This window comes from Salmo trutta, chromosome 1 (genome assembly GCF_901001165.1).
Source record: "Salmo trutta chromosome 1, fSalTru1.1, whole genome shotgun sequence".
Lineage (NCBI taxonomy): Eukaryota > Metazoa > Chordata > Actinopteri > Salmoniformes > Salmonidae > Salmo > Salmo trutta.
Window position 1 is genome coordinate 46,677,746 of NC_042957.1, and position 19,200 is coordinate 46,696,945.

Here is a 19,200-nt window from a genome sequence, read left to right on the forward strand (position 1 = left end):
ATGGTAACGGCTAGGGCTGGGACAGGGTACTCTGACGGGAGATCAGGGGTGAGGTCACACCTGTTGTGAGGAGGAAAGAATCGTAGGAGGCCAGTGGCAGGTGGAGTTGGGTGAAACAATAGCGGGGTCTTCTTACCTCTCCCCCCTTACCCTTACACCCCCCCCCACACAGCTGAGAGGAGCAGGGTGGTCCCTCGCCTGGCCCTGTCTGACTGCATGACTGCCTGACTGACACAACACGCCCCATCTCTCCAGCAGACGGGAAACAAACAAATTAGACCCACCTGACCTTCGACCTCCCCCACAGGAACGCAGACAGCACATTATGGATGCATTCTACGTGTGTGTGTGTGTGTGTGTGTGTGTGTGTGTGTGTGTGTGTGTGTGTGTGACCTCATGCTGTTATAGCTAACCACGTGAGACCATGTGAGTTCTAACCTGGGCCAACCCAGACTGATCCACACTCTCACAGACACATCCATAAGACCCGGATTCCCCCTACTCATGCAAGCAATGACACATATTCCAACACACACACCACCACATGCGCGCATTGACACATATACAGTGATTACAGGGACCATGGCACTACTGGGGTGAGACACATAGCGGAAGATGATTGGCTGAGTGGGGAGCTCAGAGAGTCCAATATATCTTTCAGTGAACATTCATCAACCCACTAATGCCCCAGGGGAACATGGGATACATGAGTCAGCCAGCCAGCCTGAAACCTAGCAGGCCAGAGAGCGAGAGAGGAAGAGAAAGAGAGAGGAGATAGAGATTATAAATACAACCCATATTTATGTTGATTTCCTTTCCCTACTTGCACATTGTTACAACACTGTACACAGCCATAATAACATTTTAAATGTCTCTATTCTTTTGTGAGTGTAATGTTTACTGTTCATTTCGGATTGTTTAATTCACTTTTGTTTATTATCTATTTCACTTGCAATGTAAACATATGGTCCCCATGCCAATAAAGCCCATTGAATGAGAGAGAGAGAGAGAGAGATTGAGAGAGAGAGAGAGAGAGAGAGAGAGAGAGAGGAGAGAGAGAGAGAGAGAGAGAGAGAGAGAGAGAGAGAGAGAGAGAGAGGAGAGAGAGAGAGAGAGAGAGGAGAGAGAGAGAGAGGAAGAGAGAGAGAAGAGAGAGATTGAGGGAGAGGAGAGAGAGAGGGAGAGACGAGAGAGAGAGAGAGGGAGAGACAGAGAGAGAGAGAGAGAGAGAGAGAGAGAGAGACAGAGACAGAGAGAGAGAGAGAGAGAGAGAGAGAGAGAGAGAGGAGATTGAGAGAGAGAGAGAGACAGAGAGACGAGAGAGAGAGGAGAGACCAGAGAGAGAGAGAGACAGAGAGAGTAGAGAGAGAGAGAGAGGACGAGAGAGAGAGAGAGAGAGAGAGAGAGAGAGAGAGAGACAGAGACAGAGAGAGAGAGGAGAGAGAGAGAGAGAGAGAGAGGAGAGAGATGAGGAGAGGAGAAGAGACGAGAGAGAGAGTGAGAGAGAGAGAGGATGAGAGAGAGAGAAGGAGCGAAGAGAGAGATGAGAGAGAGAGAGAGAGAGAGAGAGAGAGAGAGAGAGAGAGAGAGAGAGAGAGAGAGAGAGAGAGAGAGAGAAAAGAAAGAGACAGATGTGTGGATAGAAATGAAGGCAGAGAGAGATGTAAAGCAGAAACAAAAGATGGAGAAGTAGTAGGCAGATGGAGAGCAGAATGAGACAGATATGATCACACACACACACACACACACACACACACACACACACACACACACACACACACACACACACACACACACAGGGCATTAATATCCCTAAATATGGAGTTTGCCTGTGGCTGGGTTTGTTAAGTACAGCCTTCAGTGTGGTCAGAATTCCTCCACTGTTTGTACTGTACTGGAAGGGGTAGGGGCTGGAAGAGCTTGGAGGATGCATGCCCCCCCCCCCCCCCCGGCATACCAGCGACCCAGGGACCCCCATCATATTTTAGCAAAAACATTTATTACGCATTTTCTTATCATCAGGTGAATGCTATTGGCAAGTAGAAGTAATCAATATTTTAAAAATGAACAGATTTGGTAGACAGTTTTATAAAGGAAGTGTAAACTCTAAACTAGCATATTAGCTAAAGAGGTATCTTGGCAGTGTTAAGAAATTATTGCTGTTGTAGTAAGGCAATTCTAAAACAAAGTCAATTGCGATGAGAACATTTTGCAGTTTTTAAGCTCATTTCAAGCAATTCTACACAGTTTGGCATGGAGCTGAGAGACAATTGTACAGTTTTACATGCATTTTGCCATGGCTAATGCTGTGTTCCTCTGCTCAAACATCATAACAAAACCAATCGATTCTCCCTGACTCTCTAGATTTGATTTGATTGTTAGTTCTCAAAGATGGTATTATTTAAAAAGATATATAATTCATATATTTTCTGCATGCTTTCTATCTGGTTTTGGTCATTTTAGTTGACACAAAACAGTTTTTCCATCCTGAAAATTACCACCTAGACTGCCCGCCTAAGAATTTTTTTGATACAGAAAAAAACCCTGTAATTAGCTCCAATGACTGTACTTTCCTCCATATTGAAGGGATAGTTCGAGATTTTGCAATGAAGCCATTTATCTACTTCCCCAGAGTCGGATAGCTTGCTAACTGTACCTGTAGACTTACAGTCATTGCGCTAACGCTAGTTAGCATTGGCACTGAAACTACCTCTAACTTCCCTTATACTGGATGTAGAGACATAAAAATGGCAGCTAGCAATATTCATAAAAAATAAATGCACATTAAACAATCCCCCTAGGGGGCCACAGACCCCAGTTTGAATAACCCTGCTTTACGGCACACCCACTGCACTTAAATGTGGTGTGCAGGTTTCGCCCCATGGAGCATTATCATTAGGTTGATGAATAATTAACTAGTATGAGCTGTTGGTACATGAAGGAGGATGGGGGGTAGAAGACTGAGATGAGAGGCCCAGCCTCATCAACCTTCTCCCTGGCTGTGCAGCACCACCGAGGGTGTTCCGGTGCTCGTTCTCATTAGTCATATACACAGACGGACAGACGGACAGACGGACAGACGGACAGACGGACAGACGGAGAGACGGAGAGACGGAGAGACGGAGAGACGGAGAGACAGAGAGAGGAGATGATATGAGAATTTCATTCTCCCCTTACAACCCTCCTGGGCTTTCCTGTCTCACTCTTCCTCTTCTCCCTCTCTCTCCCTCCATCTCCCCAACAACCACCACACACTAAGTGGAAAGAGAGTGATACACTTTAGCCTACTTAAGGAGTGGCTGGTGCCTCATTTGAAGCTGCTCGTTTATGAGGAGAGTTTGGTCACGTTCACTGAGACAATCGCATCCAAGAGATGAAGGGGTAACCGGAAAGGCACGAGACGTGTCCAAATTGACCTGTTTTTACTCAACTGTGAAATTATTCCGCTCTAAAAATAGACCCATGTTCTGAGCATGTAATTTGTTTCTTTCGGTTTCTCTCGTGCTCTTGTTTTTCCACATGAGTGCAGCAGCTGCTCCTCTCGCTGTCGTCGTCGCCAACGTTGCATACCCCTGCCCATCACCATGGTGACCATCTCGCCTGACGACCATCAACATCACTTCTTGCAACCTCACCTCTGGAGGCCATCAATCTCGGGAGTCGCCATAGCAACAGTGACAGGCAATATGACGATTCTCACCCCAACCACCATCAATAACGTTACCTCTACCAACTCTACCACTCTCCCACCTTAGCTTTCATTATTGCCAGTCACCATGACAACCGTCAATCAGTCTACAGGTCATTACCTTGCACCACTAGAGTCTACATCTAGTAGTGTCTGTCTGAAGGTCGCTGGGAGAGGCAGCGGCTGGGTCTTGTCAGGTACAGAACCTCGTCTTGCCTTGATTATGTTTCAGCATTAACATCTGTCTCCCTATGTGTATTCCATGTACCATGTAACCTAAACAGAGGAACGACAACATCTGGCAAAGAGCTACACCCCCCCTCCCCCCCCCCCCCCCCCCCCCGAACCACAACCACTGGGAGCAATCAGAGAGAGCGTCACGATTGGCCTCCGCTGCGATGACAGCCCCCACCTCTCCTTTTGACTTTCTTTCTCTCGCTCTTTTTTTCCAGCGTGTTTTCAGAAGTAGAGTGGAGCTCCTGAAACCACAGGGCTCCAGCAGGCCTCTGTGCCCCCTCCACCCCCCTCTGTGTCTGGGAAGAGGGTTGAGATCCTGGGGCCCCTTTCCTCCTCCCCCCCCCAGACCCCAGTTGCCGGTATATTTAGCCCATCTGAGCCTCTATGTAATTAACAGATGAAAATTACAACTTTGGGCTTGGGATGACGTTTCTGTTCCCTCCGCGGCATGGGCAGAGACTGAAACTGGACCTGCTAGGCTCATCACGGAGCCACACTGGGCAGTGGGCCAATAGCATGGGCGTGGTGGAGACAGAATTGAGCCAAGATGGAGGAGGACTCGCACCGGTGGATGGAGTGTATAATACTCTGAGCCAGGCAGGGTCGGAATGTTAATACAGTCAAGCTAGATGGTCTGTCAATCACACCACACACCACTGGAGTTTCCATTCGAAGTCAGATGGTTTTTACATTCCTACCACGCACCAAAAGACTGGAGGAGGAAGATGGAGGAGAGGAGAGTTCCTTATCCTTACTGTACACACAGGAAGACATATATCCGACACACTCACGCTATCTCACACACTCACACACACACACACACAGGTGGGGAAAAGGCCTGTTTACATTTCTTACCTCTCTCTCACTCCTTTCTCTCACGCTCTCATTAACGTCTGTCTCACTCAGTCTGTTTCTACCATACCCAATCCTCCCATCGCTCCCTGTTCTTTGTGTTCCATCACTGCTCCAGTCCACACTTTCTCTCTATCAGCACTTGAGAGTCAGTGAACTCTCTCTCTGCTGGAGTGGAGGACAACCTCCCAGGGAGTGAGGGACAGGAACAGCAGCACCCAGCCAACGAACTGAACACACCACTAAACTCAACCAACCCCGCTGCCCTTTCTCTTCACAGGGCTTTTCCCCATTCAACGTTCTGTTCTCTCAGTCTCTAATTAAGTGACCCGTCAACATATCTGCCAAAACTCAGAGCTGGGGCTTCATTGTCGTTCACAAGAGACCCCACAGCAGACCAAGGGAGAAGAAAACGGAGAAAGGCCAACCAGGACAGAGAAGAACGTGGTCGTGCTACGCTGTGCCCGTCTGGACTTGAGCCGCTGCAGCTCCCACTACCCACACTGGACACTGTGATAAGACGATGCAGGGATAACAGAGATTTTGGGGCACCGCCCCACTGAGCCAGCGTCTGGTCCAGCTGTGCCCTATCCTCCACTGGTACAGAGATGGCACCCAGACAGGTCCTTCTCCCTGGGCATGTTTTCAAAACGGCAGGATAAGCCCTCCTTGTCCTCACTATCGTCTCATCTTCAGTTGAGCTGCACGCTCCTTCCTGTGGTTAGAATGAACGCTGTGCAGCCCAGCCAGTCAAACCGGTGTGTGTGTGTGTGTGTGTGTGTGTGTGTGTGTGTGTCTGTGTGTTCTAGACCAGTATACACCACCCTTGCCGGTTCTACACGCCACAGGCTCTGCCTTGTATCTCCATGTGTAATTTGATGAGATACATATGCCAGGCCTGATGGCCTTTCTGTGTCTTTAGCCTCTGTCACTGTGTGTTAGTGGCCTTTCCTGCATGCCAGAGGAGAGCTGTGGGTAGAAGGCTGGCATAGACTCGGAGAGACGGGTCCCTCCAGCAGTCAGCCCCTTCAGACCGTGAAGGCCTCCATGTTCTACACAGCAGACAAAGGTCACATACAAGGCTCTCTCTCAATTCAATTCAAAGGCCTTTATTGGCACGGGAAACATATGGTTACATTGCCAAAGCAAGTGAAATAGATAACAAAAAGTTAAATAAACAAAACTAAATGAACAGTTAACATAACACACCAAAATAATAAAATACATAAAAAATGTCATATTATGGCTATATACAGTTTTGTAACAGTGTGCAAATAGTTCAAATATATACAAATAAATATGGGTTGTATTTACAGTGGTGTTTGTTCTTCACTGGTTGCCCTTTTCTTGTGGCAACAGGTCACAAATCTTGCTGCTGTGATGGCACACTGTGGTATTTCACCCATTAGATAAGGGAGTTTATCAAAATGTGTGGCCTGTGGATCTGTGTAATCTGAGGGAAATATATGTCTCTAATATGGTCATACATTTGGCAGGAGGTTAGGAAGTGCATCTCAGTTTCCACCTCATTTTGTGGGCAGTGTGCACATAGCCTGTCTCTCTTGAGAGCCAGGTCTGCCTTCGGCGGCCTTTCTCAATAGCAAGGCTACGCTCACTGAGTCTGTACGTAGTCAAAGCTTTCCTTAATATTGGGTCAGCCACAGTGGTCAGGTATTCTGTTTAGGGCCAAATAGCATTCTAGTTTGCTCTGTTTTTTTTAAATTCTTTCCAATGTGTCAAGTAATTACAGTTGAAGTTGGAAGTTTACATACACCTTAGCCAAATAAATTTAAACTCCGTTTAAACTCCGTCACAATTCCTGACATTTAATCCTAGTAAAAATTCCCTGTTTTAGGACAGTTAGGATCACCACTTTATTTTAAGAATGTGAAATGTCAGAATAATAGTAGAGAGAATGATTTATTTCAGCTTTTATTTCTTTCATCATATGCCCAGTGGGTCAGAAGTTTACATCACTCAATTAGTATTTGGTAGCATTACCTTTAAATTGTTGAACTTGGGTCAAACGTTTTGGGTAGCCTTCCACAAGCTTCCCACAATAAGTTTGGTGAATTTTGGCCCATTCCTCCTGACAGAGATGGTGTAACTGAGTCAGGTTTGTAGGCCTCCTTGCTCGTACATGCTTTTTCAGTTCTGCCCACAAATTTTCTATGGGATTGAGGTCAGAGCTTTGTAATGGCCATTCCATCACCTTGACTTCGTTGTCCTTAAGCCATTTTGCCACAACTTTGGAAGTATGCTTGGGGTCATTGTCCATTTGGAAGACCCATTTGCGACCAAGCTTTAACTTCCTAATGTCTTGAGATGTTGCTTCAATATATCCACATAATTTGCCCTCCTCATGATGCCATCTATTTTGTGAAGTGCACCAGTCCCTCCTGTAGCAAAGCACCCCCACAACATGATGCTGCCACCCCCATGCTTCACGGTTGGGATGGGATTCTTCGGCTTACAAGCCTCCCCCTTTTTCCTCCAAACATAACGATGGCCATTATGGCCAAACAGTTCTATTTTTGTTTCATCAGACCAGAGAACATTTCTCCAAAAAGTACGATCTTGTCCCCATGTGCAGTTCCAAACCATAGTCCGGCTTTTTTATGGTGGTTTTGGAGCAGTGGCTTCTTCCTTGCTGAGTGGCTTTTCAGGTTATGTTGATATAGGACTCGTTTTACTGTGGATATAGATACTTTTGTACCTGTTTCCTCCAGCATCTTCACAAGGTCCTTTGCTGTTGTTCTGGGATTGATTTGCACTTTCGCAGCAAAGTACGTTCATCTCCAGGAGACAGAACGCGTCTCCTTCCTGAGCGGTATGACGGCGGTGTGGTCCCATGGTGTTTATACTTGTGTACTATTGTTTGTACAGATGAACGTGATACCTTCAGGCGTTTGGTAATTGCTCCCAAGGATGAACCAGACTTGTAGAGGTCTACAATTTTTCTTCTGAGGTCTTGGCTGATTTCTTTTGATTTTCCCATGATGTCAAGCAGAGGCACTGAGTTTGAAGGTAGGCCTTGACATACATCCACAGGTACACCTCCTATTGACTCAAATTATGTCAATTAGTCTATCAGAAGCTTCTAAAGTCATGACATCATTTTCTGGAATTTCCCAAGCTGTTTAAAAGGCACAGTCAACTTAGTGTATGTAATCTTCTGACCCACTGGAATTGTGATACAGTGAATTATAAGTGAAATAATCTGTCTGTAAACAATTGTTGGAAAAATTACTTCTGTCATGCACAAAGTAGATGTCCTAACCGACTTGCCAAAACTATAGTTCGTTAACAAGAAATTTGTGGAGTGGTTGAAAAACGAGTTTTAATGACTCCAACCTAAGTGTATGTAAACTTCCGACTTCAACTGTATCTTTTTGTTTTCTCATGATTTGGTTGTGTCTAATTGTGTTGCTGTCCTGGGGCTCTGTGGGATCTGTTTGTTTTTGTGAACAGAGCCCCAGGACCAGCTTGCTTAGAGGACTTCTCCAGGTTCATCTCTCTGTAGGTGATGGCTTTGTTATGAAAGGTTTTGGAATCACTTCCTTTTAGTGGTTGTAAAATTTAACGTCTCTTTTCTGGATTTTGATAGTTAGCGGGTATCGGCCGAATTCTGCTCTGCATGCAGTATTTGGTGTCTCAATTTGGTCTCTCACACTTTCACTCACTCAACTCACTCACAGTAACCTTCGCTCTGACCCCATCTCAAATGTAATAATTGAAGACCATTATAGGAGCACAGAGACTATAGGAACATGGCTGTTGACACCCCAGTCACATTCACACATATGGCTTCTCTCTGTCTCGCTCTCAGGCGAAAGGGATAGAGATGCTGTGATAGTGGAGAGTAATAAACATCAACAAACCGTTTCTCCTTTCTCATTTCCGTGTGTGTGTGTGTGTGTGTGTGTGTGTGTGTGTGTGTGTGTGTCAGATGTCTTCTGGTTGAGCCTATGCCAGGCTTTCCCATTGCTGACCTCATGAACCAGTTAGAGCATTCACCATTCCAGACAGTGTGTGTGTGTGTGTGTGTGTGTGTTGTGTGTGTGTGTGTGTGTGTGTGTGTGTGTGTGTGTGTGTGGTGTGTGGTGTGTGGTGTGTGGTGTGTGTGTGTGTGTGTATGTTTGTGTAACGCACAGTTCTAACAGAGCATGAGAGAGAGAGAGAGACCGATGCATAACACTGAGTCTTACAGACAGAATACTGTGCAGCTCCAAAACTGAAGCATCTCAACACTGCACAGAACAGAAAGATGGAATACCGTCGACAACATCCACCTAAAAGGCCATTTAGACTGTGGCAACTGAGTCCTTTAGAAGAGACTTTCCAGGACTACACAAACACAGACATTAAGTTGAAAAATGTGGGCATTTAGAGCTGACCAAATAAGGCAGTACAGAGGCGATCAAAGTCGACAGTTTGAGTGTGGCTCTGTAAGTCCAATCACAGAGAAAGACAGAACGAGACAAAACAGTGAGTGAGTACATTGAGTAGTTGCAGTGTGCCCGGGGCCTGTGTGTCTGCTCTGCTGGGGCGTCTGCTCTGCTGGGGCGTCTGCTCTGCTGGGGCGTCTGCTCTGCTGGGGCGTCTGCTCTGCTGGGGCGTCTGCTCTGCTGGGGCGTCTGCTCTGCTGGGGCGCCTGCCTGCCTGTGTGTCTGCTCTGCAGGGGCGCCTGCCTGCCTGCATGCCTGCCTGGAAGGCTCTCCTATCCTCGCTTGTACCCAATCCTCCCTACCCCCAGGCAACCAGCCCAGCTCAGTACGCTATCTCTGCCCAGCCTCCTTATCTCCTCATCAGCCTGCCTGCTCATCCCAGCCCCCTGCTCCACACTGTCAACCGGCCTGTCAGAACAAGCTCACTGGGCTAACTGCAGGGACAACAAGCATTACAGAACACATGACGAGAGAGAGAGAGAGAGAGACAGAGACAGAGAAAGAGAGAAAGTATATGAGCAAGTTCTATGTTTACACACATGCAGTATATAATTATGTCCTGCAGCTGTGCTGTGTGTGAGTGTGTGTGTATGTGTTAGAGCCTGACCAATGGATGAAACACTGATTGGGGTCAGTGAGTCCACTAGCCGTGAGGAAATTAGTCCCACAGAGAGAGAGTAATTCACTGTCTACAGCTCACACTTCATCCACTTCTAACAGCATTTTGATGATGGTCCCATGTGGCTCAGTTGGTAGAGCATGGTGTTTGCAACGCCAGGGTTGTGGGTTCGATTCCCACGGGGGACCAGTACGGAAAAAATGTATGAAATGTATGCACTCACTACTGTAAGTCGCTCTGTATAAGAGTGTCTGCTAAATGACTAAAATGTAAATGTAAAATGATGATCTGCTATTCTCAAACCAGGAGGATCCTCCCTGATCTGTGTTGTACACAAACTTCCCATTCAGCAAATGACTACAGGAAGGTCTTCTACATGCCAGTTATGGGACACACTGGGAGGGATGATTCTGGTCACTGCAAATGTGGGACTAATAGGACCATGGGGTCACGACACCCAGAAAGAACAAACACTATTGAATATATCGTTGGACTAGTAACCGAAAGGTTGCAAGTTCGAATCCCCAGGGCTGACAAGGTACAAATCTGTTGTTCTGCCCATGAACAAGGCAGTAGGCCGTCATTGTAAAATAATAATTTGTTCTTAACTGACTTGCCTAGTTAAATAAAGGAAAAATAAAATAAATAAATATGCCATTTAGCATAAACTTAAGAGTTTAATGTATGGTTGGCCCTGGGAATCGAACCCACAATGCTGGTGTTGCAAGCTCCATGCTCTACCAACTGAGCCATACAGGACTCAACACACTTTGAGCCGTATGTGTGTTTTATTACCAGTAGGTGTCGCAGGGAAAGAGGTGGTAAGGTGCATGCCATGTTGCTGGGTAATAGAGGGGCTGCAGTTCCCATCTACGACTTCCCTTCTCAAACTGTTGAGATGAATGTGTCTGTGGCTACCTGTCTGTCACTCAGCTGTCATTCTCTCTCTTTCTCTCTGACTCACCAAGTCTCTCTCTCCCCCCTCCCTCTGTGTTCTTCTCTCCCGCTTTCTTTCTCTCCCTCTTTCTTTCTCTCCCTCTCTCTCTGTGTTCCACACATTCCTGAGAATACCCTGCTGTTCACTAAAGGCTGAGTTGGCAATGTGCTCCCACATCTGACAGGAGCATGGAGACAGAGCACCACTCAGCTCACTGCAGCCACACACACGCACACACACACACACACCATCATGCACAAACAGATATACACAATATTAAAACAACAAATACACACCCGTCTCTCTCTCTCTCCCTCACAAACAGTATTCTGTTATTACATTTGCACCACCAAACAAAATCTTGAAAGAGTTTGATTCATAAATCATGGATGTGAATATGCATATGGACACACACCCAAAACATCTGTATACATAATCTGACTGGGGGGGACACTCAAAGGCCTCCCCTACTTAACCCCCTGGCCTCTGCCTCTCCCTACTTAACCCCCTGGCCTCTACCCAATGACATTGGTCTCCTCCTGCCTCCTTACCCTCTCTTTATTGGGGGCCAAGTGTGTGACGAGGGGCCCCTAACCTCTGAACCCTGTGTGTGTCCCACCCCCCTGGCTTCAGGCTGATCCCACAAACAGAAAGACAGTTATCTAGTCAGACACAGAGTCAAGGCTGCATCGCAGAACAAGACGTAACCTGTCCCCAATTCCTTATTTGAGAGCCCTCCACAACAACAATCACAGAGACAAGAGAGACACACTCACATGTTTTCTTGTACAAGAACAACACACTTGAAACACACACACACAGACACACACAGACACACACACACACACACACACACACACACACAAAGGGACACTGAAAGGCCAGACTGTCAGGAGGCTAAATCAAATTAGCCCTGCTCCGTTACTGAGAGAGAGCCTTTTGTTTTTCCACTAAACCACTGCACGCCTGACCATCAGATGCCAACATAAAATAGAGACAGAGGATCTGTGCCTTGCTGCCCAACTTATCTGGCCCTCCACCCAGCACAGGGCTAGGATAATCCACTGTGGAACCATCACTATTTTAGGCAGGCAATCATTAAGGACAGCTAAGATAACAGGACCCTCCCATTTCTCCCAGACGGTTTCATTGAAAGTGCTCCTTACGGGAAGTGTGTGAGAGAGTGAGTGAGTGAGTGAGTGAGTGAGTGAGTGAGTGAGTGAGTGAGTGAGTGAGTGGAGAATCTCTACACAACCATTAGCAGGGGAGTACAGTATGTTAGTTTGCCCTGCGGTGCATAGCTGCATTAAAGGGGCCACACCCCTCATTGCCATGGTAAACAAGGTCAATGATAGCAGGTTAGCTTTTTTCAGAGTGGTCACTAGCTGGCACAGCCGCAAAGTCAGAAAATCTGATATTAAACCTAACCCTAACCTTAACTTTAACCACATTGCTAACCATAATGCCTAACACTAAATTAAGACCAAAAAGCTAATTTATGTTTTAATGAATTTTTACAATAAAGCAAAATTTGAGGCGCCCATCTAAGGGGAAATCGCTCAGTTCTGCCTCCAGGTAAAGATTCATGACAAACATCAACCTACTCAATGATGACTCCTACTCTCATTCTATATGTTTGCATAGCCTATATACTGTAGCTATGCACAAGTTCTACAGGAGAACTCAAGTAGCAAAATGGCAGTTGAGAAGACATTTCAGAAGTCAGGCTTCGAAAAGTAGAGTAAATTGTTTGTGCGTGTGCGTGTGTGTGACCAGTGAGGGCAGTGTCCATAATGCACCAGCAGTGTCTACCAGTGTGTACTAGGTTCATACTGTGCAGAGAGGTTTGATCAGTGGGGCAAAACATCCAAAGCGTTGCAGATTGAGGCGACAGACGGGCGTCCGGGACGACGACAGACGGGCGTCCGGGACGACGACAGACGGGCGTCCGGGACGACGACAGACGGGCGTCCTGGACGTCAACAGACACGTGAAAGTTGCACGGACGTTCCTTGACTGGAAGGCTACATTGAAACGTGGAGCGGATCTCATTTCTAACTTCAGTCTTTAGCTGCGTGGAATGTGACCTGGAATAGGAATGCTTAGCGACATTTAAGCCATGGATAGCATAAAAGATCCATGGTTCTCTCTCCACTTCAGGACCTAGATAGACGCGAGTGAAGCATTCAAAACAACAGCATCTCTCTCTCTCTCACATGCTCTTCAATTCAGGTTCAACCCTATCACTGTCACCACATCAGGCGTAGAAGCAGTACATACCACACAGCCTAGGGCTGCAGCAGTACACATACATCTGTTTTGGAGAACGTGTCAAATGAATGACTATGAGTCTGTGTGTGGATGTACACATGCTAGAGTGCATCTATCTCAGGGCTGCCCAACCCTCTTCCTGGAGATCTACCCTCCTGTGGGTTATCAGTCCAACCCTCTTCCTGGAGATCTACCCTCCTGTGGGTTGTCAGTCCAACCCTCTTCCTGGAGATCTACCCTCCTGTGGGTTATCAGTCCAATCCTCTTCCTGGAGATCTACCCTATTGTGGGTTTTCAGTCCAACCCAAATTTAACACACCTGATTCTACCAATTAGCTGCTCAACAAGACCTTAACTAGCTGAATCAGTTATGCTAAATTAGGGTTAGACCGAAAACCTACAGGACAGTAGATCTCCAGGAAGAGGGTTGTATCTACACCCTCACCCACTCTCCCTGGGTAGGTTAATGATTGTAGAGGTGAGGTGTGAGTGTGTGCAGTGCAGTGCAGTGGTACGCAGCTGCTGTCTGGTGTAGAGGCCTTGAGGAATGCCCGAGGGGCGGTGTGCTGGTGTTAAGGTGTGAGAGACTGTCACGTCCTGACCATAGAAAGATGTTATTTTCTATGGTAGAGTAGGTCAGGGCGTGACAGGGTTTTTTCTCTATGTTTTCTATTTCTATGTTTAGGTTCTAGTTTTGTATTTCTATGTTGGGGTTTTGTTTGGGATGATCTCCAATTAGAAGCAGCTGGTCCTTGTCTCTAATTGGAGATCATACTTAAGTAGGGGTTTTTCCACCTGGGTTTTGTGGGTGATTAATTTTGAGTTGTGTATGTGTTCATCTCTGCGTCACGGTTTGTTGTTTTTTTTCATTTCAGTGTACTTATATATTGCATAGTTTCACAGTATAAATAAAAATGTGGAACGACACACATGCTGCACTTTGGTCCGCTCATTCCTACGACAGCCGTGACAGAGACGTCGTAGCCGTGTTAAATGGACTCACACAGCACAGGTCTGTAACACCCCTCCCTCTCTCCCATGCTGTCACTTCAACACAGGTGGACACACCGGAAACATGACAACAAATAGGATTTACTTAAAGTATATACTTCCTGGGCTGCATTATACTTGACCTTTTGAATGGTACCTACAAGAACACATGCATAACACATACACTGAATTTGTAAGCAGTACATAAGAAGTTTGTAAATGCTTATGTCAACAACCTGTGGGGAAATGCTTTGTCTTGATGTAACATTTTCCTAGGTGGTGAAGGCATCTGCTAAGAATCATGCAAGACAGGGGTTTTCCCTCTGCAGCCTCACGCACAACACTTTTGATCCTGAGTAACTGCCCTGACCAGGAAATGATCCCGGAACAGCTGAATCAGCATGCCTCTGGGGTCTGAGGTCAGGGACCTGACTCACGTGACTGATCTAGGATCAGCTGAATCGGCAGGCCCATTTGAGTGCTGCAGTTTGACGCTCTGCTCGCATGCAAAAGAGGGGCTTTCAAAGAAGATTTGACTGACACTTCAGTAACACTTTACTTGAACTGTTAGCTTATACATCTGAAATAAACAGTTAGAACGTAGTGGTTAAAATATTGTTGTGTCGATGGTTATCAAATAGTGAGCGTACACACACCATAATAGAAAGTGTTCCTCAGATACATATATGAAAGGAAGAAAGCATATGCCTGATTGACATGCACAGAGCCCAATGGGAACCACGTGCTACTGTAGCACAAGGGCAGCTGCATCATTGATTGGCTTAGCAGCAGAGATAGTTTTCATAACAGGACTCTCATATTTCCTATCAATAAACTGTAGCATCACATGACGCAATGCGCTCTTAATGGGCCTGCCTTAGCCCCACCCAGCCATCCATTGCCCCCTGTACTGTATAGTCATCCCTATTGATTACAGCTACAGCATCGCTGCAACACCAGTTCACTGCCCCACCCAACCATCCGGCCCTGCAAACAACATGCAGTCCCCACTGGATGTTAGAACTGTCCTGCTCCAGCAGACTCCCAGCAGACCCCCAGCAGACCCCCAGCAGACCCCCAGCAGACTCCCAGCAGACTCCCAGCAGACTCCCAGCAGACCCCCAGCAGACCCCCAGCAGACTCCCAGCAGACTCCCAGCAGACTCCCAGCAGACCCCCAGCAGACCCCCAGCAGACCCCCAGCAGACTCCCAACAGACTCCCAGCAGACTCCCAGCAGACTCCCAGCAGACCCCCAACAGACTCCCAGCAGACCCCCAACAGACCCCCAGCAGACTCCCAACAGACTCCCAACAGACCCCCAGCAGACTCCCAGCAGACTCCCAGCAGACTCCCAGCAGACTTCCAGCAGACTTCCAGCAGACCCCCAGCAGACCCCCAGCAGACCCCCAGCAGACTTCCAACAGACTTCCAACAGACTTCCAGCAGACTCCACACTGAGCCAACTGACAACAGACTCCTCAGACTGTGGCCTATATTTTCTAATTCAAACGGCTACTGAAAACAAATGTAACATTGGATGTCCTCCCTCTCCCTGTTTGCTCTCTTTCTGCTGGTCGGTTTGCTCTTAATTGAATCAGTGTTCAATCAGGCCAGGCTGCCTGACCAGGGGAGGGGAAGGAGAGGGGAAGCACGCAGGGCCACTTCTCCCCTCCTTAGACCCAGACAGACAGACAGACACCAAGCTCTGTGGTAACAGAATGCTTGTCGGTCTCCAGAAGAGTCTCTAAAAACAAAATGGCTTCTCAATCTCCCTCTCCAGGGAGTAGGTCAGGATTGGGGCTGACACCAGTGTCAGGGTTAGAGGTGGGGCGAGGTCTGAGCTGAGGGTGGGGCAGGGCAGGGGTCAGTGACCAGGGTCATGTGCTAACTGTTAGGACCTATAAAAATGGAGGACATCATCACTGTTGATATGGGGGGGGGGGGGGGGGGGGGTTTAGAGACGCATGGTGCTCATAAGATGTTTATTACCTTTTATTTTCTTCCTACAACTTTTTTTCCCATCCATCTTTGTCCCAATGTAGTCTCGCTAAACAAAATAATTGTCTTGTTTTGAGGAAAATGGATCAGGGAAGATGAACTTTGCAGGAGCAGCAAGGAGTGCTTCAGAGAAAAGTAGGGAGATGTAGGGACTAAGGAGATTCCAAGTTTGAAAGCAGAAGTTGATAAGACCCAGGTGATGTTGTAAAACACTGTGTGTCACAAACACATGAGGTAGACACCACACACAGAGAGACAGAGAGAGAGAGAGACAGAGAGAGAGAGAGAGAGAGAGAGAGAGAGCGAGACGCCAGACAGTGTCAAAGGCCTTTTTAGGCTAAATAAAAACAGATTCACTCAAACACAGCCCTCTGCGGCCAGGACAGGACATACAAACAGCAACACTGAGCCCTCCTCTTCCAAACACACATAGACCACCTGGGAGGCCGAGGAGAACCTCTACTCTTATCTTATAGCTGAGCAATGCCACATCACCCTCAGAGGCCTCAACCACAACACTGGATGGAGGGATGGACCGCGTTGCAAACATGGGATAATAACGTGGGAAAACTTTCATTCATTTAAAGCCCCAGTACTTTGGGGGCTTTAAATGAAACATAAAAGCCTTTATTCGACAGCTTTATGCAAAGAAAACAACTAAATAGTGTGTATGCAAACATTGTCAAACAGTTTTTTTTGTGTCTGTGGTCATAAAAAGTCATTTAGAAGGCGAGTCTCTAATGCAATGTGTTCAGTCGACCATTGCAGGGATACAATGTTGCAACGTGTAGTTCAAAGTAACAATTTATCAAGAAACCGTTACACTGTACATAGCTTTGTCTGGCTTTATCAAGTGGCTACAGAAACATTTTGGAGAGGGAACACATGTCCTTGAACACCCAAAGTAGATAGTGAAAGACTTGCAGGAAAACGAACCGGAAAGACAGGGGAAGAGAGTCCTAAGATTACAGCTCAATAATGCTGTTTAACACGTTTGTGAGTGAATTTTATTAACCAATCATGTCGACTACTTGAAATGGAAACAAACTGCAACAAACCGAGAAACTTCTAATAAAAAGAGTTGATTAAATTGCCAATTTAAACCGTTATCTGGGTATTGCGGGTATCGTTGGATAATGTAATAACGTGAGTTCCATCCCTGTGCCGGACGTCCCGTTCCGAGTATGACAGATCCACTCAATGGTCAGACAGACAAAATTACATTCTATAGTCCAAGTGTCAGTCAGTGTGGCTTTGAAATCACAATTCGCACGGGAGCAGTTGAAGTTGTTTATCTCGGACACTGACCACCGCGTTCTAGCAAAATAAACAATCAACACCCGGCAGAAAACATATTCAAATGTTGGGGTGTGGACAAAGTTGCAGAGAACTCGTTAAAAATGACGGGTTTTCTGTATCACATGTCTGTGTGTGTACACAGTAGCGATGTGAACTAATCCTCTTAGGAAATCATGCTCTCTGACCAACCCGATTGTCCAATGCAAGAGCTTCAGAGGTAAATCTTGAAGACAAAACATAGGAGACGAGAATACATCGATGACAACACAGTGGGGTCGATCACTTACTTCGTTCTCTGGGAAGGGTGGGATTCCAACAAGGCAGAAAGCAACTCCATTCATTGGACAGCTGGGATTGTTCAGCAGTACAAAATAGGAGTGAGATTTGCTGCTTTAAGAAGATGTAAAAATCTGCAAATACAGAATAGTCTGTGAAGAACAGACTATTATAGTTTAGCCTGGTGGCGATGCTCTGTGGCATTCACCTATCCAGTTTCCTTCCTTTCCAACCCCCCTCTTTTCCGTTGTTTGGGCTGTTTGGTTGGTGTTGCTCCCCCTCCTCCGCCAGACTGGCTCAGCGTAAATCCCTCTCTTGCTCGGTCTGCCTGTTAAAACTGAGACAAACAGGCCGAGGGCGCGTTGGGAAAATCTGCGCGCCGATTGAGCAAAGCGCCTGCCTCCCATTACGGAGCACTCGGCTTGCCGTAAAGGAGCGTACGGGCTCCCTCTGGCTGTGCCAAAAAGTTTAAATCGGGAATGTATACACTACTATTCGTGTCTCTTCGGAAAACCGCGACGTGTGGGGGTCGCGCATGCCACGGCGTTCCCAATGCCATTTAAACAAAGCCCCTTTGTACCCAGATACAGAGACAGACTTGGGCAACAATACAAGAAGATAAATGAAGGTATATATGAAGGTGAAGAAGCATGGAGCTGTTGCCTAGTGAGGCATGGGTTGAGAGAAACAAAACCGTTTCTGGTAAATGCTTAAACCGGATGATTGCAAACTGTATGGATGGGAATTTGTGGAAAGTGTGACTAAAGTGGTATTTATAGCCCATTAGGTTGCAGGATAGACCGATTAGTACGTTTTCAGGTGTAACTAAATATATATATTACTGCAAAACAATGTTAGTACATGTGTTCTGGACTGGTATTGACCATAAAGAGGATTAAAGAACAGAAAGGATAGAAAAGAGAGAGAGAGAGAGAGAATAACTTAAGCAGAGAACGAGGGGAGAGGGGGGAAGGGAGGAGGATGCAGAGGAGAGAGGGAAAGGGGGCAGTGAATTTGTTGATGTAAGGAGACATATAGTGGGGTTGAGGCGTGGCTGGGGACCCATGTGGCTGCTATTACACTGGAGTGTGCAGCGGAGACGGGTGCAGGGAGCAGGCTAGGGAGAGCCACTTCAAAGCCGCCTGCCTGCCTGGGGAAACCGAGTCGAGTCACAGGAGAAAGATACTTCCCACGCACAGAGCCGCACGCAGCTGCCCTCCCTGCCTTCCTCTCCTCCTCCCTTTCTCCACATGGCTGCAGACCCCCCTCGCCCACCTTGTGTTGATACACCAGCTGTGTCAAGGGCAGCTCAGCACCTGAACACACATCTTGAACTCAACCACGACCTTCAGCTACTTCCACCTCAGCTCACTTCCAAAGATATCTATGAGGGTCTGCGAGGCTTTGGGTGAGGCCCTGCCAGTGAACACATTTTTGGACACCCATTGCTCCATACCGCTGCCAGAGGGTCAGCCTATAGCTGGTCAGCCGGAGTCCTCCATGGGAGAGGGAGGGACCAGGGTCTTATCTAGGCGATCGTGCTCATGTGGGAGAGCAGAGCAGGGTGGGCAGATGGTGCTGTCT

At 47.0% G+C, this 19,200-nt stretch overlaps 1 protein-coding gene across 2 annotated transcripts in view; it reads right to left on the reverse strand.

The window, feature by feature from the left end:
- LOC115197412 (rho GTPase-activating protein 23) overlaps positions 1-19,200 on the reverse strand; it is a 91,525-nt gene that overhangs the window by 55,560 nt on the left and 16,765 nt on the right. The window contains exon 1 of one of the 2 annotated variants that reach the window (XM_029758960.1): positions 17,628-17,952. The exons of the other annotated variant lie outside the window; for it this stretch is intronic. Within the exon in view, the coding sequence (XP_029614820.1) occupies positions 17,628-17,681 (54 nt within the window). The 5' untranslated portion in view covers positions 17,682-17,952. Of the gene's footprint in view, positions 1-17,627; positions 17,953-19,200 lie in introns of those variants that run through there. 2 annotated transcript variants of the gene reach the window in all.